The sequence below is a fragment of the Ctenopharyngodon idella genome, chromosome 1, assembly GCF_019924925.1.
Source record: "Ctenopharyngodon idella isolate HZGC_01 chromosome 1, HZGC01, whole genome shotgun sequence".
NCBI lineage: Eukaryota > Metazoa > Chordata > Actinopteri > Cypriniformes > Xenocyprididae > Ctenopharyngodon > Ctenopharyngodon idella.
Window position 1 is genome coordinate 5153483 of NC_067220.1, and position 26155 is coordinate 5179637.

At 36.4% G+C, this 26155-nt stretch overlaps 2 protein-coding genes across 4 annotated transcripts; one reads left to right on the forward strand and one right to left on the reverse strand.

Annotated features, from left to right (window-relative positions):
* Positions 1 to 218: 218 nt before the first annotated feature.
* LOC127518992 (uncharacterized) lies at positions 219 to 20161 on the reverse strand. Of its 2 annotated transcripts, XR_007931700.1 has the most exons (8): positions 19422 to 20161; positions 16163 to 16488; positions 14687 to 15016; positions 14466 to 14594; positions 13863 to 13978; positions 13679 to 13770; positions 9389 to 9679; positions 219 to 8863 (listed from the first exon to the last, which is right to left on the reverse strand). XR_007931700.1 is itself a non-coding variant. In XM_051906323.1 (7 exons), the coding sequence occupies exons 2-7, from the start codon at positions 16383 to 16385 to the stop codon at positions 8763 to 8765; spliced, it is 1374 nt and encodes a 457-aa protein (XP_051762283.1). In that variant the 5' UTR covers positions 16386 to 16488; positions 19422 to 20137; the 3' UTR covers positions 219 to 8762. The 2 variants fall into 2 exon arrangements, 1 of the variants encoding a protein (XP_051762283.1); XM_051906323.1 differs by having other exon boundaries at positions 13679 to 13978; positions 19422 to 20137.
* On the forward strand, positions 18939 to 25660 carry LOC127519046 (uncharacterized). Of its 2 annotated transcripts, none has more exons than XM_051906460.1 (4): positions 18939 to 19151; positions 21757 to 22062; positions 22203 to 22340; positions 25162 to 25660. In XM_051906460.1, the coding sequence occupies exons 2-4, from the start codon at positions 21789 to 21791 to the stop codon at positions 25377 to 25379; spliced, it is 630 nt and encodes a 209-aa protein (XP_051762420.1). In that variant the 5' UTR covers positions 18939 to 19151; positions 21757 to 21788; the 3' UTR covers positions 25380 to 25660. The 2 variants fall into 2 exon arrangements, with proteins under 2 accessions (XP_051762420.1, XP_051762410.1); XM_051906450.1 differs by lacking the exon at positions 18939 to 19151 and adding an exon at positions 21288 to 21433.
* Positions 25661 to 26155: the final 495 nt, after the last annotated feature.

The window sequence follows — 26155 nt, forward strand, 5'->3', positions numbered from 1 at the left end:
TTCACACCAGACGCGACTTGCGCGCTATTCGCACGTAGTTGGACGCTTGAACATTCTGAGTTTACTTGCTTCATTCAGGCGTGAAATTCACTTCACAACAGATGGGAATTCGCGTCATGAGAGGGGCTCTCCCGGACATGCAGCCAAAACTCTGAAGATCCAGAAAGGTCATTAAGTCATTGTAAAATTAATACATTTAATCCAAGTCTTGTGAAGAGTCTTTTTTTTAGACTTTTATTCACATATAAACACATACAGTGCACAGCATAAATGAGTACACCCCATAGACTGTAAAAAAATATGGACCTAGTGTCCGTGACATTACCCGTAGATTCTGAAGAGCATTTTTGAAGCGAAAAAGCAGCCGCTGCCATCTTGCATATTGCCACCAAATATTTCACCTCTCTTCATTAACCAGTGTCTTTTCTGCTGACCTTTGATCACACTAATAAGCATAAATGACTTTAGTTAACATCACATTTGTGTTTCTTTTTTTTCCCTTGTTTTTATTGCTTAAGTATAGTGTTGAATATACAGAGAGAGAGATACTCCTGGATAGGAGGTGTTGGGAAGTTTTGTGTCCCTAAAGGCCGGAACACACCAAGCTGACGCCGACAAACTAGTGGCGACGAAAGCAGACTGTGGGGTTGGGTAACGTTAACCTCCGTAATTCAAACAAAGAAGCATTGCGATTATAAACACTACTTTTTAGGCAATACATGGAGTGAAGATGAAAACCAAATGCCATCAACTTTTCTAAAGACAGTCAGAACCTTCAGAGGTACATTCATATAATTAATTAATTCATAATATATACAATCATATAATTTCTCTTGGCAAACTTTTAAAACCTCTCAGCTTTCTGCCATGTTCTCAGACAGAACTAAACTACTCTGTGCGCATGCGTGAGACTGTCGCTTAATAATGCTGGACAGTATTTAATTGAGTTGTTCAAATCACGGTAATACAGTTTTAATAATAATTAAAAAATGAAAGGGTAATACTGAACGTGGGGAATTTTATCATGATTTATCAAACCAGTAATAATTTCATCCCTATTTGTAATTGTAGTACCATGGTTCATTTCAAGTAGCTTGTAAGACTTGATTTTCCTGCTAAGACAAAAACTGAGATCAAGCACCCTGCAATAAAGCAATAAAGCTTATCTGGAGAGAAGATCTCAAAGAAATAGCATAGGACAACGCCTTGCCCTCACACATCTACAGGATGCAATAGCCCTCCCCCCAAAAACACACACACCCTCCTTCCTTTCCCCCTGACTCAAGTCACTGAAAGTTCTCCAAGAAGTATAATGTATCTGGTGTATCTATTGTTTATTCCTTTCATGTTTGGTATCATTTTAAATGTCTCAGTGCGATTGGTAAAATGGTCTCAATTTCACAGCAGTCACTGGTATTATGAAGAAGATTGAAAACTAAGGAAAATTCTGTCCTCCTTTTGGGTGGTGTCACTTGTGAAAACCCACTCCTCTCCCCCCAAAACAGGTGTTGGTGTAATAAAAATTTACAATCCTTTTGTTCTGGTCTTGGTATATAAGGTAAAGTGCAAAGCAGTCAGGGGGGATCTTCTGTAGCCAGAAGCCCCCACACAGTGGTGGACAAGTGTCTTCAAACACTAATCCACCACTGTGTGCATGTGCATTTCAATTGATGTTATGCATTTATTATTTCTGAATTGGCTTTTAATTGTCCAACTATGAAATTGACATACATTTTTACTTGACAAATAAAATGTTATATTTGATTTACTCTGGATTCTTCTGAAATCATTATGACCAGTAGATTATGGAGTCCGTCATTTCCGTAAATCTGCGTCAGGACAGGCCAAGCCAGAGAGCCCCATGAAAGGAGCATATTGGCACATCATGGGGCTTTTTGAGTTTGTCTGTTATTGAATTAGCAAGTTGCAGTATCGTGACTAAGAAAACTGTATTTTTGTATGAACAAGCATGTGGCGGTTCGACTCAAATGCATTAGTTAACTCTGCATCCTCTGACTAGGTCATAAACTGGCGAATTTATGTCCGTGAGAACGCAGCCGGCCGATGTGAATTTCTCTAAGCGATGATGAGACCGTAATGAACGAATAATTGGAATTATGAGATACCCAGAATAATCAAAAATCAAAATTAATACATAACAAATGATTAATTTCCAATTGGGAACAAAACCTAAGAGTAATAATCATTTAAAATTGGAGTCAGATTGAACGAGTGAAATTAAGTGAACTTCACAGATGCGCTGAAAAGACATACACGCGTTAACCTTCGCCCGGGCCGTCGGATTCCGTTTTTGGGCCGATGCGGGGTTCCTTACAAAGTGGTGACATTACCTCCGTGATCTTCCATATCCTGTTGGCGAGTGTCTTTTCAGCGGAAAATTGGGATTTGCAACAAGCAAGGTTTGATCTTCTTCTTTCTTCAGCTGTTGTGGTAAGTCCATTCTTATTTGCCTTTTAGAAGTGTTGAGGGAAAGATAGACGCATCCCATATAGACGCATTTGTAGAATGGGTCGGCATACCCATATTAAGACCGGAGACCGAAATCCGGTGGGGCTGGAGAATTAGACAACCACATCTTATCAGGGACATGATAGCGGCAGCGTAGATGAGGAATGATATCCCTTGCTTTAACTTTGAAGATCTCCTTGTTTGCCTACGCAACAAGAGATTAACCTTAAATTGGAATAACATAATCCAAATTTTATTCTGGTATTCAACAGAGGGCTGTAAATTAAAACCTAAATTCTGAGGTAAAGAATGCCCAGCAACATGTTTATTTGCTTTGCTGTAACAACGTTGCAACATTGAAAATAAGCAAATGGTCACGTTAACTTGTGAAAAATCTTGTGATTGGATAAACCAAAATAGAACAAGGAACAAAATCTCTCACTGTAATCCTTTGTGTGTGAAATGTAAAGCTGGACAAAACAGAGTAGTGAAACTAAAAATTTTCAAAAGAAAAGATTTGGTTGAAATTTTGTCTCAGTCCTGGAGAACTGCTGCCATGCAGAAGTCCTAGAGACTGCAACTGGGAAAATACACTAAATGTTAAAACTGATGTACATAATGATAATTATGATGTCAATGAGAAGCTTGTAGCCGAGCCTGAGGGTTTCACCCATTCAGAGGACATGCTCAGCTTGTCTTTGTTTCATAAAAGAAATTTTGCCAACGAATAAGGTGAATTACATCACTATACTTTGAAATTGTTCAAGAGGTGCTAAGAAGGTTTACGACTGATGTCACAAATGGTGTAAACAGCACTGTTTAAGGCTCAGTCTTATAAAACATATCTTTTACCTTGGTCTTATTTAAAATGACTGCACTCTTGTATGTTGTTCAGTGTCTCAAAAGAAACTGAAAAAACAAACAGACCAAAAATTAATCTTTGTACTCTCAATCAGACCTGTGTTTGTCCAACCTTTCTTTTCATATCCAAATAGATTCTCAGAAGAATGTAATTGATTACATCTTAGTCCAAAAATAAGAAAATTGTGTCCAATTTTATATTGTAGTCACAAAAATCTTAAATGAATTGAGCAATGATTTGACCCAATATTCACAGCATCAAAGTCTAGAACTGGTTTCCAGTTTGTCTTGTTGCTGTGAACACAATGCAGTGCAATCACAGCTGTAGCTGCAGGGCCAAATGCCTTCTGAAAGATCAGTGAGGTGATAACAAATCACTCTGACCCTCTTGAGACCAGCAAATAAAATTATTTTTAATTTATACTATTTTAATATAATATAATTGATATTATAATCACATTATGATATATATTATATTATAATGGCCAGGAATGGCCTTTAATCTCATGATGATTCAAGCAATGGTATGGGAGAAAGAGTTTTGGAGAAGAGCAGAAGGAATTAGAATGTAGTAAGGTGGAACCAGAATGTAGACAGAAGTTGGGAGCACTATCAGTGCTGGAAGAATTATAAGGAATCAATGGAAGGATTCAAATTTGTAATTGTGTTAGACACATTGTTCTCATAGAACACACATTCTAGTTGTTTGTGCTACTATATGTGCACCTAGACTAGTTGAGTTTATTCTTTAAAACTAAGACTGCTTTACTGTAAGCGATGCGTGACACACTTAGGTTTAAGGTTGTAGATGCTATGCATTCTAGACCATGTGTCTTGTGTAAGTTGGAATAACTGTAGTACTAAAATTGTACAACAATTTCAAGTTGTATGTGTGTCTATGTTGAATTTGTTTGTCTCCTGAGTGGATCACTCAGCTATCTTTCATATAGCTGCAGTTACACCATGTACAGGAGCATAGAATTGCCATAAGGCTACAATGTGCTTCACAATTGCATTAAATAAGTTGTTAGGAAAGAAAAATGGAAGGAAGAAATCAAATTAATGAGAAATAACTTCTTTATCTTCTATCTGTGCAAGAATCTTTAATGAGAAAAATTACAACGCCCAGTATTTATTAACTAAAACGATCAACCTGATTGTCATATCTTGAATAGGCTAAATCCATTCAAGATCTAAACATGATTTAAAACTTGATTCTATTGATCAGTGACAAGGGGAGGTACAAGTTTTGATTTTCCTTTGCAACAAAACCACAAACAAAGTGGACAAGTGTTAGCAAACTCCTCTCTGGGAGCGCTAGATCATATGGGATCCGATCAGGGAAGTTATTTTACTGGACATGTAATTAAAGTTGCGTGAAATGGTAATATCAGGCAGAAACTCTTCTGTTTTTACAGACCACAGAGGTCCAAATGGTCAAGTATTTGAATGGCACCATAAATACCAATTGTTAAACAAACAGCACAACACCACAAATGGTGATCTGGTGCCCTAATCACAGATCTGGCTAGTGTGAGATTCCCCCAGGAGACCCGGGTGTCATAATCCTCACAACACAACAGACTGTGTAAGCACAGCTGCAACAGCAACTCAAGGTGCAAGATTCTCTGACAATGCTTAAAAACCAGCAGTCAGATCTGACCAATAACACTCAGTTTATCTGGCCTTTTCCTTTGCAGAAACATAATCATAATAATGATCTATGAATTTGTAAACTAAAAAAAATTTTCTTCTAATGGCATAAAATCTTAACAGATTAAAGCCATCCGCAACAGCTGTCTGGATAAGACCATTCAAGAAAATTAAGATGGCACCATCTATCTTAATGCAATTTGTTTAAAGGTTCAAGATCAACTGTTTTTTCTGTGTGTCTGTTTCCCTTTCAGACTGACAGCTGCCATTTTTAGGGCCAGATTCCACAAGGGTATCTGGTCCCACCTGCATTTAGCCAGGACACAACTTTACTTGCAGAAGATGGGTGTGTAGAAACTTCAAGAGGCCATTCAAACCTCATTGCACTCATAGATACATGGCCTCCCAGTGTAGAACTGGAACTAAATTATGCAACACAAATCATGGTAGGATAGACACCACCCATCTTCTACACAAACATACAGAACACACACCCTACTACAAATGCACAACATCTCCACCTGGCATAGATCATAAGACTATCCAGGCTAAAATTTTTCACATAATGCAAATTTAGCATACATCATTCACCTTCATACATATAGGACAAGAGAAATTATTGCCATAATTTCTTTTCTTTTTAATTGTGTCAATTTTAAGGTGTTATGGAAACACTGTAATATGCAGGACATGTGCATGGCTTTAGTCACACATCAATTAATAGAATTTCTGATCATTCAAATTCCAAATTCCAAATCTAAATGAGACCTATTCAGTAATGCATCTGGTCTCTTTAGACAAAATGGTTATTATGTCCAGTCCTTGGCATTGTTGCAAACTAGGAGGGCCCCCTAGTTTACAACATATGACTAATGACAAATTTGACTAAACAGTTAGAACTGAAATGCAGGCATTTCTGTCAATCTGTTACATAATTTCCAGTCAGACCTGTATTCTTGAGTGTGACTTAGCCTGCACATCAAATGCACAGATGATGGTTGTAAAAGCTAAACAAGAGATTTCAAATCTCTGTTTCAGTAAATTCCATTCTCTAATTGACTTGATTGAAACCTTAGTTTTGCATTAAGGATTTGCAGTTAAAACAACTATTATAGACAGTTTTATAATTGTAATTATGAAATTGTGTATTTCTATGTTTAAGTATGTGATATATTTAATTATGCATACCACTGGTAAATATACTAGTTATTTCGACTCTTTGCTACTTTCCTTTAACTCATCCAGACCAAGTCTAAATTCCACTATCATATCACAGTGATAGTGAAGAATCTGGTGATTAGAATGAGACCTGCTCACTAAAGATAGGACTCTGAAAAGGAGACCTTGTTTACCATTCGCACTTTTGACATGTTCATCATGTGTTATTTGGTGTTATTCTGTTTTCCAACAGCCCTTTTTCTCATCTTACAATAATATCAAATTCATTAGTGTTCAAGTATTGCATGATCATCCAAAAGTTGTTCAGGTGTCCTGCACGCAATGGAGCATCATCAGTGAAATGAATCCTTCACCCATGGACATTTGACCTGCCCGGCAACGAAACCTTCTACTTGAAGGTAACCGAGGACTTCTCACAGGATCAATTAAACCTGGGGCGGACACAGATGCTTCCGTAAAGTGTAATGAGACTTTCCTGACACGTTCTGCTCATGCTGACCAACACAACAGACTTGGTACAACCAGTCATTCTACAGACAGAATACCACCACAGCCAAGTGCAGGTGGAAACAAACCTGACCAAGAGGATCGCAGACATCATGTCCAGCTGCTGCAGCATCCACTCACCGCAGTATACCCACACCTAAAGGGACTGTGTGTCACAGAGATGCATTCTGCAGTACTTTCATCTTAATGTTCAACCTGCCTTAATGTTGTTATTTCAGGTGACGACTTGACTCCTGCACCCATCGACTGGTGCTGCTAAGTGCCAGCCTATGAACACTGAAAACAACACCCAATATATGGAAGCAGGAAATGTCCAAAAGTGGCCCCTCAGGACTGATCGGAATTTGCCCCAAGGGGCCAGGGGCGGAACTGTAAGACTTGATTTTCCTGCTAAGACAAAAACTGAGATCAAGCACCCTGCAATAAAGCAATAAAGCTTATCTGGAGAGAAGATCTCAAAGAAATAGCATAGGACAACGCCTTGCCCTCACACATCTACAGGATGCAATAGCCCTCCCCCAAAAACACACACACCCTCCTTCCTTTCCCCCTGACTCAAGTCACTGAAAGTTCTCCAAGAAGTATAATGTATCTGGTGTATCTATTGTTTATTCCTTTCATGTTTGGTATCATTTTAAATGTCTCAGTGCGATTGGTAAAATGGTCTCAATTTCACAGCAGTCACTGGTATTATGAAGAAGATTGAAAACTAAGGAGAATTCTGTCCTCCTTTTGGGTGGTGTCACTTGTGAAAACCCACTCCTCTCCCCCCAAAACAGGTGTTGGTGTAATAAAAATTTACAATCCTTTTGTTCTGGTCTTGGTATATAAGGTAAAGTGCAAAGCAGTCAGGGGGGATTTTCTGTAGCCAGAAGCCCCCACACAGTGGTGGACAAGTGTCTTCAAACACTAATCCACCACTGTGTGCATGTGCATTTCAGTTGATGTTATGCATTTATTATTTCTGAATTGGCTTTTAATTGTCCAACTATGAAATTGACATACATTTTTACTTGACAAATAAAATGTTATATTTGATTTACTCTGGATTCTTCTGAAATCATTATGACCAGTAGATTATGGAGTCCGTCATTTCCGTAAATCTGCGTCAGGACAGGCCAAGCCAGAGAGCCCCATGAAAGGAGCATATTGGCACATCATGGGACTTTTTGAGTTTGTCTGTTATTGAATTAGCAAGTTGCAGTATCGTGACTAAGAAAACTGTATTTTTGTATGAACAAGCATGTGGCGGTTCGACTCAAATGCATTAGTTAACTCTGCATCCTCTGACTAGGTCATAAACTGGCGAATTTATGTCCGTGAGAACGCAGCCGGCCGATGTGAATTTCTCTAAGCGATGATGAGACCGTAATGAACGAATAATTGGAATTATGAGATACCCAGAATAATCAAAAATCAAAATTAATACATAACAAATGATTAATTTCCAATTGGGAACAAAACCTAAGAGTAATAATCATTTAAAATTGGAGTCAGATTAAACGAGTGAAATTAAGTGAACTTCACAGATGCGCTGAAAAGACATACACGCGTTAACCTTCGCCCGGGCCGTCGGATTCCGTTTTTGGGCCGATGCGGGGTTCCTTACAAGCTCTTCAGCAGTAACATTAGTGTCTGGTTACGCTGCATTCACGGCACCGTGTAATTACCGTAATACTGAGGTGACAACACGTGAGGTTATATTCGGGAGCTGTTCCCGTCCTCGGACTGGGAATTATGTGTTTCTATGGCACTTGGTACATCTGGGAGCTTTCAGGAAACTCCCAGCTTACAAACTGTAACTCTACGAGGATGTAAACGCTTTTTTCAAGCCAGAATCTCGTAATTAATGTAATTACGATATGGCGTAAACACAGCTTTAAACACACCGCTGCCTTTAGTTCTGTTTAATTCCCACCTACTTGATCATAGAAAATGAATTCTGCATTTCACCAACTTGTTTCCCTTTTCATATAAAACCAAGTTCACAAGTTCACAGCTCAGCAGACAAGGGTTCATTTCTCACTTTGATAAAAGCAGAAATGTGTTGATGATGTCACAGTGATTGACAGTGGTGGGCGTGTCTAATCTCATTAAAGGGAAGTCGTCTGATGGTTCTCTCCATTCACATTCTTTTCTTTCAACAGCGGGCTCATTACAGTCACCGATTCATTCACAGTGTTTCCTGAGGATTCTGAAATTAAAAAGAGAGAAAGAGAAGAAACAGTTTTGCTATAAAATATTTTTGCAATATGAGTCGCAAGAGATGTTTTTCCTCAAATTTCCTCAAAAATAACAGACAAAGTAGATAGAGAAGATTATCACTGAATGGAAATTTAAATCTGGATCTGTTCCTCACAAAAAATGATCTTAAGGCTTCTGGACTGATCAATTACTAAACTTTTAGGATGTTTTTTGTCAGTTTTAGAGATTGACACTTGACTCACAGAATGTGAACAGTTCCTGTTGGGATTTATTTTGCTGTAATGGCATTTTCTCTAATGAAAAATTATTCTAGCATAAATGTATAATAAGAAGTAACTCATAATATAAACAGTAAAGTATTTTTATCTGAACATTTAAATGCAGAAAAACAACTGCAAAAATCCACTGGACATACAACGGGATTTAAGAGTCTAAGATCACCTTGTCAGATTCAAGGACTGTTGTGGTCGTCTATATAAATATATAGGCATTATATTAATGTTGTTCTGCTCACCAGTGACCGTCACATTGAATCTCCTGAATGTGGTCTGTTCCCTGTTGATGATCTGTAGTTTATAATGTCCAGAGTCTTCAGCTCTGATGTTCCTGACCATTAGAGATCCAGTATTCTCATCCAGCTCCACTCGGTCTGTGAATCTCTCATCGGTTTTATTTATGCTTGTAGCATTTGTAGCAACGAGACTGTTTTCAGCTCCTAACGTCCACAGCAACAGAGAATCCGTCTGAATTTCAGCATCATTCTGGAGAAGGACGGAACCTCCCGCCGTCACCGGCACTTTCATTACTTCATGTCACAGCAGCACACAGAAAAACACAAATGTAGAAGGCAGAATACATTAAATCAAATGTGTTAAAGATATTCAGAGTTGTATCACCTGATGTCACCTGATGGAGTTTGGGTTCCTTGCCGCTGTCGCCTCTGGCTTGCTTAGTTGGGGACACTTGACTTGACATTTGATATTCAACAGTGCTTTGATCTGCCTGCATTGACACTATTCTTTAAGAGCTGCTGTGCAGCCAAACAATGTACCAGTTATCAATGTAAAGCTGCTTTGACACAATCTACATTGTAAAAAGCGCTATATAAATAAAGGTGACTTGACTTATTTTGAAGCAGCAGCAAGAAAGCTGCAGTTTTCAGGCCAAGAACTATTCAAAGAACGTTAAAGCTAACAATAGGTGTTTTACTTCAATAAAGTCATGTTTTGATATTTCTTTGAGACAATGTTATGGGAATAAAGCTGAAAAAATTAACATCAAAGAAGTCTGATAGCTGAGCTAGGATTAGGACCAAGCAGTAATACATTAAAGTCATTATAATGCGAGATTAAACTCGTTAAATTTCAAGAAAAAAAAGTCGAAATACAACGTTGAGAATAAAATCATTAAATTTCAAGAATAAAGTCCTCGTGTTTTCAGAAAAAAATTGTTGAATTCTGGAAAAAAATAAATAAATAAAACCTGTATTGAAGAAACCTAATTTGGATAGTAGTGTTCTGGCTAATTATAGACCGATATCTAACGTCTCATTTATTAGTAAAATTCTAGAAAAGGTAGTTGTAGCACAAATAAACACCTTTCTTAAAGAAAATCACATTATGGAGGAATTTCAGTCTGGCTTTAGAGCACATCACAGTACCCAAACTGCCCTTACAAAAATAATTAGTGGCCTCAGAATAAACTATGATTAAAAATAAGGTCTCAATTTTAGTTCTTCTAGACTTAAGTGCAGCGTTTGATACGATCGATCATGACATTTTAATCAATCGTTTAGAAAAACTAGTAGGTCTCTCTGATTCTGTATTAATGGATGAGTACCAATTTTCTAAAATTAAATGAGGATAAAACCGATATTTTATTAGTTGGCCCAAATGTTTACGAATCTAGTAAAATTAACTTCTTGGGTACGACCAGAGGTTTCTAGTCTTGGCGTTATTTTAGATTCAGATCTAAGTTTTAACTCACACATTTATAAGCTAACAAAATCTTCATTCTTTCACTTAAGAAATATAGCTAAAATTCGTCCGTTTTTAAACCAGAAAGATGCAGAAAAATTAATTCATGCTCTTATTTCAAGACTTGATTATTGTAATGCACTTTTTACTGGTCTCCCGCAAAAATCAATGAACAGACTTCAGCTTATCCGAAACTCTGCTGCTCGGCTGTTAACTAGAACCAAAAAAAAAGACATATAACACCAGTTTTGGCTTCCTATAAAATTTAGGATAGATTTTAAAGTCTAACTCTTACTTACTAAAGCACTTTGAAATACATTTTATGTCTGAAAGGTGCTATATAAATAAAATGTATTATTATTAGTATTAGTATTATTAAAATGTTGAGAAATTTTGAAAATTAATGTTGAGAATAAACATTGGATCAGTGTTCATTGCTGATAGAGGACATGACAGAGTTGGATCACTTAGTCAAGCTATATTTTAGGCGTTCTTTCAATAACAAAGATATCAGCTTTAACTAATTATAACCAAATAATAAGTAGGCCTAGCATACGAACTTTAAAGAGAATAATTTCACAGTTCTCGATTCCAACTTTTGCCATACTTTTCTGTGTATTTGTCCGTTCAAATGCTCTCTGTGGCACGCCATATGCCTCACACCAGACCCGTGGCGTTCTCAAGTTCAGTGCGGCAGTGCAAAACAGTGAATCTAATCACCATACAGGCAACAAGTTCACCTCGAGAATGAAAAAAGTGGTGTTGATGTGTTTTACTGTAAATGTGCAAAAACAAAAAGAAAGATAAACATAAATTTATTCTCAAAATTTAATGAGTTTATTCTCAACATTTTTTTCAAATTTTCTCAGTTTCATGAGTTTTTTCTCGAAATGACTTTTCTCAAAATTTAACAAGTTTTTTCTTGAAACGCAACAACTTTATTCTCAAAATTTAATGCATTTATTCTCAACATTTTTTTTTCCAACTTTTTTTCTTGAAATTTCATGAGTTTTTTCTGGAAACACGACTTTATTCTCAACATTTTATTGCAACTTTTTCTTGAAATGTAATGGTTTTTTTTCCTTGAAACATGACTTTATTCTCAATTTAATGAGTTTATTCTCAACATTTTCTTTTCAGCTTTTTTTCTTTAAATTTAATGGGTTTTTTCCCTCGAAACGACTTTATTCTCAACATTTTATTGCAACTTTTTTCTCGAAATTTAATGATTTTTTTCCTCGAAACGACATTATTCTCAACATTTTATTGCAACTTTTTTCTCGAAATTTAACGAGTTTATTTTCAACATTTTCTTTTCAACTTTTTTTCTTGTAATTTAATTAGTTTTTTCTGGAAACAACTTTTTTCTCTAAATTTAACAAGTTTTTTCTTGGAACACGATTTTCTCAACATTTTATTGCGACTTCTCAAAATTTAACGAGTTTATTCTCAACATTTTATCGCGACTTCTCAAAATTTAACGAGTTTATTCTCAACATTTTATTGCGACACTTTTTCTCAAAATATAACGTTTTTTTTTTCCTTGAAACAACTTTATTCTCAAAATTTAACGAGAACTTTTTTTCTTGAAATTTAATGAGTTTTTTCTGGAAACAATGAGTTTTTTCTCTAAATTTAACGAGTTTATTCTCAACATTTTCTTTTCAACTTTTTTTCTTGTAATTTAATTAGTTTTTTCTGGAAACAACTTTCTCTAAATTTAACAAGTTTTTTCTTGGAACACGATTTTCTCAACATTTTATTGCGACACTTTTTCTCAAAATATAAAGTTTTTTTTTTTCCTTGAAACATGACTTTATTCTCAAAATTTAACAAGTTTATTCTCAACATTTTCTTTTCAACTTTTTTTCTTGTAATTTAATTAGTTTTTTCTGGAAACAACTTTCTCTAAATTTAACAAGTTTTTTCTTGGAACACGATTTTCTCAACATTTTATTGCGACACTTTTTCTCAAAATATAAAGTTTTTTTTTTTCCTTGAAACATGACTTTATTCTCAAAATTTAACAAGTTTATTCTCAACATTTTCTTTTCAACTTTCTTTCTTGAAATTTAACAAGTTTTTTCTCGGAACAGGACTTTATTCTCAACATTTTATTGCGACTTCTCAAAATTTAACGAGTTTATTCTCAACATTTTATTGCGACACTTTTTCTCAAAATATAACGTTTTTTTTTTCCTTGAAACAAGTTTATTCTCAAAATTTAACGAGAACTTTTTTTCTTGAAATTTAATGAGTTTTTTCTGGAAACAACGATTTTTTTCTCTAAATTTAACAAGTTTATTCTCAACATTTTCTTTTCAACTTTTTTTCTTGAAATTTAATGAGTTTTTTCTCAAAACATACAGACTTTATTCTCGAAATTTAATGATTTTATTCTCAATTTTATTTCTACTTTTTTCTCAAAATTTAACGGTTTTTTTTTCTTGAAACATGACTTTATTCTCAAAATTTTATTATGACTTAATTCTCAAAATTTAACGAGTTTATTCTCAACATTTTATTTAGACTTTTTTTCTCGAAATTTAATGAGTTTAATCTTGCATTATAATGACTTTAATCTTGAGATGTTTTTTATTATTATATATATACTCTTCTTTAAAGAGCAGAGGATGACATCCCCTAAATTTAGCTAAAAGAAATCTGAATTTCAAACACACACACTAGCTCTATGATTCCAGCTCATGCATTTTTTTCTGTTGCATAACACTAATTACAATAATTAAAAGTAATTAAATTCTAAAAGTTATTTATATTTGGTTCAATTTTGTGCACTTTGAGTAAATGATCATCAATGATCTACTCACCATCAACAGTCAGAATGACTCTCTTGTATTCGGTTCTTCTGTTGCCGCTGATCTTGAGTATATAGAGTCCGGAGTGAATGGTCCTTATGTTACTGATGGTGAGATTTCCAGAATCATAAAGCCTCAGTTTGCTTCTGAATCTCCCATCAGCACCATCATGTGTCTTACTCTTCTCTTCACTTACTTCAGCTATGAGATTGGTTTCATCTTCATACCACCACTGTATGTTTTCATCATGTGGTTCAGTAAGATCAGTGCGTAGAGTTGGAGATTCTCCCTCCATCGCTGACATTTTCATCTCTTCACCAGCACAGAAAATCAGAAATGTGTAAATATACATCATTTTTGGGGTGGAGGAATGAGGGTTATTTTGATTTGACATTAAAAACATGACGTAACATCTTTATGAGACACACAGACACATCTCCTCAAATCTCATTCTCCTTTCTGCATATTTAACTTATTCAATGAAATTAGAGGCTGAAACATATTTAACACCATATTTTATATGGTATACTGTACAAATAAATATCTGCTTTTTGGCAGAACATAAATTTTACGCAATGCACATTAACCTCTTCTCCCAGCTCTACCCCAGTTAATTAAAGCTTTTTGATTTGAAAAAGAAAACATGCTTTCTAAATCACAAAATACATTTTTGCTAATTAAAGAAATACATATGCCAAACATAGACTAAGAATTGAAGCCTTAATAAAAATAAATGAATATTTGTCTGTCTATCTATATGAAGGAGACGGAAATCCTGTTAAAAGTATATAATACTTACCAATTTGTTGTAATTTGGAGATTGTTCGTCGATAGTAAATCACAACTGCAACCAGAAGCAGAACAGCAACACAAAAACCAACACATATCCCTGCTATAGCACCCGGAGAAAGACCTGGATCTGTAACGGCTAATGAGAGACAGTGATGGTGTCAGTCATTACTCAAAATATACATGTCATTATATTGAAAGTCTTGCTCTTTCATCAACTCAGTTACTCACTGTTGACAGAAAGAAGGAATCGCTGTGAGCTCTCACTGCCTCTCATCTGTACTTCATACAGTCCAGCATGTTCAGTTCTGGTGTTCGTGATGATCAGAGATCCAGTCTGATTATCCAGCTCAAGTCTGTCTTTGAATCTCTCATCAGCTTCATTCAATGACATATTATTTGTTTCTAAATCAATTTTAGCCAGGAGGATGCCTTTATCTCCAAACCTCCACAACATCAGAGCATCTTTGTGTGCTTCAGAATCGGCGTGTAGAGTTACGGACTGTCCCTCTGTCACTGATACTGACTCCGACTTCACTCCATCCGTCTCATCATCCACAACTGGAAAACAAGCAGAATGGAAATACATTTCTCAAGCTTATGAATCTTGAAACTAGCACTCAGTAAATGTCTTTTAGGTACAAACATGTTGTTTATCGATCCAAAGTCTGTTGCTCTTTTAGCATCGTGGGTAATCATGAAAATGTATATTTTAAACTCTGTAAGAAGTTTAAAAGGATTAGTTGACTTCAGAATTCAATTTTCCTGATAATTTACTCACCTCCATGTCATCCAAGATGTTCTTTCTTTCTTCAGTGGAAAAGAAATGAAGGTTTTTGAGGAAAACATTCCAGGATTTTTCTCCATATAGTGGACTTCACTGGGGTTCAACGGGTTGAAGGTCCAAATGTCAGTTTCAGTGCAGCTTCAAAGAGCTCTACATGATCCCAGACGAGGAATAAGAGTCTTATCTAGAGAAACCATCGGACATTTCCTAAAAAAATAAACATTATATACTTTTTAAACACAAATGCTCGTCTTGCACTGCTCTGTGATGCTCCACGCATTACGTAATCATGTTGGAAAGTTCACGTAGGTGGAAGTACCGATCCAGTGTTTACAACGACTAAGTCAAACACCCTTTACAAAAAAAGGTAAAACAACGATGTCGGACGATTTGGAGAAAATGAGATGGCGTTTTTCCGCCTACATCACGCGTGAACTTTCCAACATGATCACGTAATGCGTGGAGCATCACAGAGCAGTGCAAGACGAGCATTTGTGGTTAAAAAGTATATAATTTTTTATTTTTTTTAGAAAATGTCCGATGGTTTCTCTAGATAAGACTCTTATTCCTCGTCTGGGATCATGTAGAGCTCTTTGAAGCTGAAACTGACATTTGGACCTTCAACCCGTTGAACCCCAGTGAAGTCCACTATATGGAGAAAAATCCTGGAATGTTTTCCTCAAAAACCTTAATTCCTTTTCCACTGAAGAAAGAAAGACATGAACATCTTGGATGACATGGAGGTGAGTAAATTATCAGGAAATTTGAATTCTGAAGTGAACTAATCCTTTAACTCAGGGTTTACAATTGAAATCATGAAATCTGAATACCCAGAATTACTAAAACAAAACAGCATGAAACATGAAAAAACAACCTACAGTGATTTACACAGTGAACATTATTACAATAAAAAAACTCACCTTGTACAGTAACATTGAATATCTTGATCCATGTCTGTTCTCTCGAGACGGTGAGTTTATATTGTCCCGAGTGTTTGATTCTGGTGTTTCTGATGGTGAGAGATCCAGTTTCTTGGTTCACTTGTAGTCTTCCTCTGAATGCCACATCGTCAGTGACTGAAGATGAGGTCAAATCGGCCGTTCTCCCTATTTGAGCTATGAGAGAGTCTTTAGGTCCAAACATCCACAGTATCGTATCTTTGTTCACTATTTTGGTGAGGTCAGAGTTTACTCAGTGACAGAATCTCCCTCCATCACTGACACCGTCTCAGATTCACCAGACACACCTGGAGAGCAAGCAGAAACAGTGTTAGTTATACCACACTAACTTCTGCAGACAGATTCAACTGAAGCCAGTCAGTTCACATTTTTCTGCTTGTCTGTACAAGAAAAGTTATGTTTAATTAATAAGGTTTGTACTGAATTTGGTGCTTCAATATCACTTTCTCAAGTCACTTTAAAGTGTTTTATATGGGGAAGAACGCTTGATTACCGTGTAGTTGTCTGTTTTAGCAGGCTATACTGCCATCTAGTGGTAGCAGGTTTTCTAAAGCACAAAGTTTACTTCACTTTTTACGCGTACGCAAGGGTTAGTGTACGTGAATTTTGTCATCAGAAATGTCTATGCGTACTGTACGCGCACCGCCCGATTTTTGTGCATACTTTGTACGCTCTGGTCGCACATGCGCATTTTTTGCAGTATTTACATGGGTTGTAACTCTTAGCGAGAGATTGCTCAAAACTGTGCATGCGTCGAACGCCTGTGTATGCGTACGAGTCAAGTGAAGTATACTTTGAAACGCTGTGCGTTCGACTGCACGTAAAAAACAAAGTATACTTTGGGCTTTAGACAGCTGCGTGTGGATCGTGCTAGGCTAAAACGGCGAAATTAAAGTGTCAAATCTAAATTAATCAAATAGGATCGACTCAGAAACGAGTCAAAGAATGCATGCGTCACCGGATCCACAAACGCACATCTTGCACGTACAAATTCTGACCTACATTTTAAAGAGTTTGTAAACTTTGATTTTGTATTCACAACTATGTCTCTATTTGTAAGTATATATGCAAACCTGGATTTTGCACACACAAGTTGTAAAGTATTAGTTTAAATGTAGCAATGCACATTTGGTAGTTGTGCACACATTAATAATTAGCGCCAGGCTTCTTCATTGGTGGTTGTTTGTGTGTGGGTTGTGAAATGCTTGAAAACCACGAAAAGTAAGTCTCAAAATCCAAATTAAAGCTGCAAGCAGCGATGAAAGGGCCCTCGCACCCGGGCTCACCGCCACCTGTTGGCCTTAGGAAAACAGTGAACAGTGGGCGACATGCATGTAAGTGAGTAAATACAGGAGAATTATGGCAAAGTCAGTTCAAAGTTTCACACTTCCTGCTGCCAACAGGTGGCGCTTTGACCGTTACTGAATATTTCCATGTAGATGACTTCAGGCCAGGACTATTATCAAACATATGAAGTTTGGAGCAGATCGGACTTTGCATGCCTGAGTTACAACAACTTCCTGTTTCGTGGCGTTAATCGCATACATTAGCACTCAGCCAAGTGTTGCACGATTTCTCGTGTTTCTAGTATGTTTGTGTTTCTAGTACTTTGTGGCATATTGAAATGTGTTTCTGGGAGTGAATTACAGTGTAAAGCATGCCATTTTCTGTTGCCAGCAGGTGGCGCTATGACCGTAACTGAATATTGCCATGTAGATGTGTTCAGGCCAGGATTATTATCAAATATGTTAAGTTTGGGGCAGATCCAACTTTGTATACCCGAGTTACATAAATTTATTTTTTCATGGCGAAACATCGAAATTTGTCAGGCCGCCACGGACACGCCCTTCAGCGAAAACTCTAGATCTTCGCAATTTAACATCGCAAAGAGCTTTAGACTGACCAAATATGATGTTGATCCGATTAAAGCTCTGGGAGGAGTTCGTTAAAGTACAACGTCTGGAAATGGCAAAAGGTGCACAAATTTTGCAGACAAAATTCAAAATATCTGACTTCCTGTTGGTTTTCAGACTTTGCACCAGGAGGCTTCTCTGTAGGGATTGGGCTGTTACATGTGTCTACTGAATTTCATACCTGTACGTGAAACGTGGTGCAAGAGGCACTTCGTTGAAATTTTGTAGGTGGCGCTATCGAGCCATTTTGCCACGCCTAATACTGAAACCACTTCTGATGCGTGTGCGAAGATTCATGAGTTTTCGAGCATGTTTAGGCTCTCAAAAATGCGATTTTATTCGGGAGAAGAAGAAGAAGAAGAAGAAGAAGAAGCGGAATAATAATAAACCGAGCAATTCCAATAGGGTCCTCACACCATCGGTGCTCGGGCCCTAATAAATCAAATAGGATCAAATCAGAAACGAGTCAATGAATGCACGTGTGTCACCTGCTCCACAATGACAGATCTTTCATGTTGCATGAACAAATTATGATACACTAATACAAAAGAAAGTATTTGTATTCACAAAAATGTCTCTATTTGTACAAACTGCTGCACATTCATTTAATTCTGAATTTTGCATATTTGTTTGTGGATAGTAAAACATCTGCAACAATTTAAAGTTCACAGATAAGTGCATGCATTTATTAATCATTATGATACTAAAATCATCCCATATCAAGCTGTGTCTCTAAATAACTAGATCATAGGTAAAAAAAAAAATGCACATGAATGCTCCCTGATGACGAGTTTACCACTAGGAAGTTTTGATACTCAGATTCCCGAGATTAACAAGGCGTGACGCGTTAAACATGGAGGGGAGAGCTACTGATAAAATCATTGACTACAGAGAGACTTTAAGAGACTGTCTCTGGAAAATTGCAAGACGCGCTGTTTACTAATAAGAAAACAGGCGGGAATCAAAGGAAAAACAACTCATCTAAGAAAAGGCTACAGGTCGTTTACCTAATGATCAGGAATAAAGTCAACGTTATGGTAAATAGACCCTGTAAATGAACAAATTCTGCAAAGAAAAATAAATAAAACATAGGAACTACGTGTATATAGCCTACAGCAGTTGCTCTTTTTCTGATCGTGCGCGTGAAACACCTAAACTTTCTAGCAGGTTACTGACTGAAATGCGATTTTACCACCTATAAAACAACCGTTTGCCTCATTATTCATAAACGTTCTGTGTCAATTTCCATGCCTTTAACGTAGAAATAATCATTAAAAGTTGAAATTGAAACCGAAAGTTAAACTTACCTTTTATTAAGATTAGGAAGAGCAGTAACATGTTCCGTATGTTTCTGTAGAGCTGTGAAGAAAATGAATGTAATAAAGCTTATGATTGGGATTTGTGTTCCGCTGAATCTCCTTAGTGTTTGTCATCCCAGAGCCTCACCAATGCCCTGTCAAAATACCCACACTTGCGGTCTTGTCTATGTCCAGTAGACCACACAGAGGCGGCGTTAGGGGGAGGGGGTGCAGAATATGACAGGCATATGGGCCCAGGACGCTAGGGGGCCCCAAATCACGACTTTGGATTTTTTTTTTTTTTTTTTTTTTTTGTGTGTGTGTGTGTGTGATTTTCTTTTACATACGAACACGCTCACTAATAATATTGTAGTAAAATACAATTTAAATCTGTTAATTACAGAATGTAAGAAGTGAATGTGAGCACGCTCTCTCGTCACTTCAAAATACAGCGCATGACGTGTTAACAAAAAGAACAGGATGGATGGAAAGAAGAGCCTGTCAGGAAGAAGCGAAAATGTAAAAAAAAAAAAATATGGATGAAGACATTAAAAGGAAGTTTCCCTTACGAAATGGGCCCTTACAAATAAACAAAATATTGGAGATGACTGTTCGCGGATGTGTCGAAAGACCTTAAAGAAGTCTATAGAGGGTGTGCATCGACGTCACTTTCCCGCCGGAGTGGCAAAAGAACCTGCTGCATGACTGGATTTAAAGGAACACTCCACTTTTTTTGAAAATAGGCTCATTTTCCAACTCCCCTAGAGTTAAACAGTTGAGTTTTACAGTTTTCGAATCCATTCAGCCGATCTCTGGGTCTGGCGGTACCACTTTTAGCATAGCTTAGCATAGTTCATTGAATCTGATTAGACCGTTAGCATCTCCTTAAAAAATGACCAAAGAGTTTCAATATTTTTCCTATTTAAAACTTGACTCTTCTGTAGTTACATCGTGTACTAAGACCGACGGAAAATGAGAAGTTGTGATTTTCTAGGCTGATATGGCTAGGAACTATACTCTCATTCCGGTGTAATAATCAAGGAACTTTGCTGCCATACCATGGGTGCAGCAGGCGCAATGATATTACTCAGGGCCTGTGACCCCCTGCTTGCACAGGGAGCGTGCCTTGTAACCATGGAGACATTTGTGAGAGACGCTGCGTAATATCATTGCGCCTGCTGCAGCCATGGTACGGCAGTACCGTGTTCCTTGATTATTACGCCGGAATGATAATATAGTTCCTAGTCATATCGGCCTAGAAAATCGCAACTTTTAATTTTCCGTCAGTCTTAGTACACGATGTAACTACAGAAGAGTCAAGTTTTAAATAGGAAAAATATTGAAACTCTTTGGTCATTTTTTAACGAGATGCTAACGGTCTAATCAGATTCAATGAACTATGCTAAGCTATGCTAAAAGTGGTACTGCCAGACCCGGAGATCGGCTGAATGGATTCAAAAATGGTAAAACTCAACTGTTTAAATAGGGGAGTTGGAAAATGAGCCTATTTTCAAAAAAAGTGGAGTGTTCCTTTAAAGTCAGAGCGATCATCATTTTCATGATCGATTGTCGCTGTCACGTTCGAGTACTCGTGCCCATGCACCTAGTTTTGAGTAGCAATTGGGCGGGTTTTGTTTTGAAAACCTGGCAACCCTGGGCACGATCCAGTTTTTCTTTATGAGTTTAATTTCTATGGTGTTTCCCAACCTGTGAGCATTGGCCCACAGCTACTCAGTAGCTACTTCACTATCACAACTACTCCTCCCTCAAAACATTTCTGTTTTAAGCTACAAGAAAACTTATTAAAGTCAACAAGTCATGACATCCCCTAATGTCGTTCTCAAACAATACTAGAAGATAGGAACGCCTACTAGCGACCCTGTTGGCATTTGGCCACATACGGTGACAAAGAACAGGATGTTTAGAGTGATATACTGCGTGATTAAAAGGGCTTGACAAACCTTCAAGGATTATGGTGAACACTTTTATTTTGTTCTTTGTGTGCCTGTGGCGTCTATTTGGTAAGTTATGAGCGTTTTTAAGTTTCTTTAATAACTTTACAAATGTAATTTATTAGTTTTTGGACCTGCTGAGAAATTTATTTGAAGGACATATTTTGTTTTAAATCAGTCTGAATCACAAATAATTGTTTATTTTTCAGATCTGAGTGCTTGAGAAAAATTACATGGCAACTTTTATTGTTGTTCATCTCTAATATCAATTCATCTCATTCAACATTCATTGAAAAAAATGTCATCAATATCAATAACTGATAACTAGGTTTGGTCATCAATAACAAACTTTTTTTTTAGTCTGTACAAAATATGTTCGCTTTCCTCTGTAGATGTGACCGATGCAGTGAAGACAGTATCAGTGATGGAGGGAGATTCTGTCACTTTAAATATTGAAGTACAGAAATATTTGTTGATACAGTGGAGGTTTGGAAACACAAGAATAGCTGAAGTCAGCAGACTCACGCAAACCAACTCGACATATGACGGTCCTGATGAGAGATTCAGAGACAGACTGAAGCTGGATCAGACCGGATCTCTGACCATCACAAACACCAGAACCACAGACTCTGGACTTTATACAGTCACAGTTATCAGCAAAGACACCAGTTACATGAGTTTCAATCTTACAGTCAACGGTGAGTCAGAAATAATAACATTTTTAAATGTTTATTTTCTGTTCTGCTCCATTTCAATGGCTTTAAAATATGGATCTACTACAAATAAAGATCATAAATGTGTGTTATGAGACTAACGGCACAGTTTCTGTCATTATCAGAATCACCGCCACAAAGTACTTCATCACCAGAAAGATCATCAAGCACCAATTTTTTGTCGCCCAGCTGTGCGGTCAATAATTTAACCATAAACCAAACTGAGGATGCCAACGCTACTAAACTCCACCAGCCATGTTCAGGTACTTCACTCATAATATACGTGGATACTCTGATAAACGTGTTCAGTCAGTGTGATACTGTTTTTGTAAAGCTTTCACTCTGAAAGTCAGACTGAAGAATAGTGAGAATAGAAACCACACATTCAGAGGTGTTGCTTTATGTAACTGCTGATGGGTGTTAAACAATCAATCACATAAAACAATTAAAATAGCAAGATTTTTATTTGCATTACAGTTATGCATTTGGCAGGTTCTTTTATCGAAAGCCTCTTAACATTGCATTCAAGGTTTGCATTTGATCAGCTCATGCATTCATAGAGAAAGAAAGACTGTTTGTGCACTTAAGTGCCTTTGTCTGTTTTTTTCTTTTGTGATTTCACTGGAACAGAGATCAGACCGCAGAAGAGTGCGAGTGTGTGTGTGGGTTTGTTTTAGAAAACGTTTTTGCTTGAGGCTAAAAAAAGTTATAGGAGAAAGAATCACACAATAACACACTGCAATATTTGAGAGGCTGTAGAGAGAGGCACGGAAAGTGTAGGTCTCATTTCTCGTTTTCATGTTGAAAGGGTGTTTGTTCTGAATATTTCGATCAGGTAACTTCTTTGTTTAACTCTACGGGCAGCATTTAAAAACAGCATGACCACCTGTAGTGGGAAATACTCACCTTCAGATAAAAGGTTATATATTTCGCATATTTGGAGGGGACTTTATGTTTAAAAAGTTGTTGTTCAGTGTTAGCTTATTATGTTTATGTTGAAATTTTATGAATTTAATTTTTACATTTTTCATAATCTGTCTGTAAATGTTTGCATCCCCCAGTATATGTCACCAGTTTGGGGGTATAAATCAGTTGAAAACAGAATGCAATGAATTGCATACATATAAAAAAAAATTTGATTTAGATTTATCGGCCAGTATATCAGTTATCTGCTTTCAAATGTAAAGAATTATCGGTATCGGCCAAAATTTGAGACTTTCGTTTTTATAATCAGGATCTCAAAAATTATTAAAAAATTCTGATTTAGATTTATCAGCCAATATATCAGTTATTGGCTTTCAAATATAAAGAATTATCGGTTATCGGTATCGCCCAATATTTGAGACTTTTGTTTTTGTAATCAGGCCCTCAAAAATTATTAAAAATTTTGATTTAGATTTATCGGCCAATATATCGGTTATTGTTAGGGATGCACCGATACCATTTTTTAAGGACCGAGTACGAGTACAAGTACATGAGCTTGGTATCGGGCCCGATACCGATACTAGTATTATACTAGTACTAGTAGTGCATACTAGTAGTGCATCCCTAGTTATCGTCTTTCAAATATAAAGAATTATCGGTTATCGGTATCGGCCAAAATTTGAGACTTTTGTTTTTGTAATCAGGCTCTCAAAAATTATTAAAAAATTTGATTTAGATTTATCGGCCAATATATCGGTTATCGTCTTTCAAATATAAAGAATTATCGTTATCGGCCAATATTTGAGACTTTTGTTTTTGTAATCAGGCTCTCAAAAATTATTAAAAAATTTGATTTAGATTTATCAGCCAATATATCGGTTATTGTTAGGGATGCACCGATACCATTTTTTAAGGACCGAGTACGAGTACAAGTACATGAGCTTGGTATCGGGCCCGATACCGATACTAGTATTATACTAGTACTAGTAGTGCATACTAGTAGTGCATCCCTAGTTATCGTCTTTCAAATATAAAGAATTATCGGTTATCGGTATCGGCCAAAATTTGAGACTTTTGTTTTTGTAATCAGGCTCTCAAAAATTATTAAAAAATTTGATTTAGATTTATCGGCCAATATATCGGTTATCGTCTTTCAAATATAAAGAATTATCGTTATCGGCCAATATTTGAGACTTTTGTTTTTGTAATCAGGCTCTCAAAAATTATTAAAAAATTTGATTTAGATTTATCAGCCAATATATCGGTCATTGGCTTTCAAATATAAAGAATTATCGGTTATCGTATCAACCAAAATTTTCATACTGGTGCATCCCTACAAACTTGTATATATATATATATTTGCATGCATATGTGTTTTTTGTTGAGTATCATATTTATACATTAGGCTTTTATGGCTCATATATGCAGTTGAGAGATGGAGAAATAAATGTGCCCCAAAAGCCTGTTGTGTCATATTTGACATTTACACTAACATGAAAAAATGTCAAAAGAATTTTTAATTTTTAATATTAAAAAATGGTGTATGAATAATCAAGTAAACACAAGTTGCTTCAGTCCTGTAAATGTTCATCTTACATGTACTTTATAAAAATCATTACAAATTTCTGAGCAGAAAAGACTTTACTTAAAAAAAAAAGTATGAACTATCAATCAGAGGACAGAAGTAGATTGTGTATAACAGGTTTTTCAGCAAAGTTTTGGTCATATTGGTAATTTATAGACCCTAGAAATTTGTGTGTTAAATATTATACAGTATTATAATATATTCATAAATAGGCATTATACATATTGTTCTACAGAATTTTACAAAGAATGCTTAGTTTAAAGGGTTAGTTCACCCAAAAATGAAATTTCTGTCATTAATTACTCTCCCTCATGTCGTTCCACGCCCGTAAGACCTTCGTTCATCTTCAGAACACAAATTAAGATATTTTTGATGAAATCCGAGAGGTTTATGACTCGTCCATAGACAGCAATATAATCAACACTTTCAAGGTCCAGAAAGGTACTAAAGACATCGTTAAAACAGTCATGTGACTGCAGTGGTTCAACCTTAAAGTTATGAAGAGACGAGAATACTTTTTGTGTGCAAAAACAAAACTAAAATAACGACTAAATGCACGTTTTTCTTTTTTTCAGACAATATCCACTGTTGTGGTTTCAATGAAACTGTGATCCGATTGGCTCTCTCTGCTCTGGTGGGCGTGGCTACGGTTGCTTTTCTGGTTTATGACATCAGATCTACAAGAAGTGAGCTGATCAGAACAAAAGAGTCCAGAAATCACCGTCAGGCTCACAGAGTAAAATCAGGCCGTCGGTATGAAATGAGCAGAAGGTTTAGTTCCAGATATGTTTGATGAAGTTTGCTGGTATAAACCCAAAAATAAAACATTTTCTGTATTTGCACTGCTGTTTATTAACAGATTATTTGGCATTTATTGATTGTATATGCATAGAATATGACTTTGATTGATCTGTTAAATGAAAATACAATCACTCTAAACATAGTCACGCAAACAAAATAATAATTAGCAATGCCATAGAATGATTTCATAAGCTCTTGTGTCTGATGCACCCTTGAAATGAATCGCAGAGGAAATTGGTGACTTTTAATAAAGATTTAGTTTTACAACAGTAAGAGAGAGCTTGCATTTTTCTGTTCTACTGTCCACTTTTATAATTCAAATAGTAGAATTCATGTGATACACTAGCAGCTCGGATTGTGAGTCGAAACGTTTTGTGGTCTCAGTTTGCCACATCGCATAACCTGATTTTGCTGAGTTCAACATGTTCCTGGGTCAACATTTTTGTTGATCCTGGAACAACATTCAAATCAACCAATCAGATTTGAGGGACAAGTTTACAGATTATGTCAAGTTTAAGCTTAAAATCATGAATTGGTGCTTCTACGTCAGTGTTATTCATCTATCATTTCCCTCTGATTTTTGGGATAACTTATGGGTAGGGTTAGGTTTAGGGGTAGGAATAGGGTTAAGACTAAATTTTCAGACTGGAATGTTGTTCCAGGATCAACAAAATATGTTGACCCAGGAACGCATCTAACTCAGCAAAATCAGGACGTGCTATTTACATCTGTGTGGTTTGATGGGTGGACAAACTGTCCAGATAGCAG

Coding starts and splice junctions, on each gene's coding strand:
- LOC127518992 (XM_051906323.1), bottom strand. CDS start 16,385: ATGTTTGGACCTAAAGACTCTCTCATAGCTCAAATAGGGAGAACGGCC. Junction 15,017..16,162: donor ATTCAATGTTACTGTACAAG/GTGAGTTTTTTT, acceptor CTTGTTTTCCAG/TTGTGGATGATGAGACGGAT. Junction 8,864..9,388: donor ATTCAATGTGACGGTCACTG/GTGAGCAGAACA, acceptor TTTTAATTTCAG/AATCCTCAGGAAACACTGTG.
- LOC127519046 (XM_051906450.1), top strand. CDS start 21,385: ATGGTGAACACTTTTATTTTGTTCTTTGTGTGCCTGTGGCGTCTATTT. Junction 21,434..21,756: donor GTGCCTGTGGCGTCTATTTG/GTAAGTTATGAG, acceptor TTTCCTCTGTAG/ATGTGACCGATGCAGTGAAG. Junction 22,341..25,161: donor ACTCCACCAGCCATGTTCAG/GTACTTCACTCA, acceptor TCTTTTTTTCAG/ACAATATCCACTGTTGTGGT.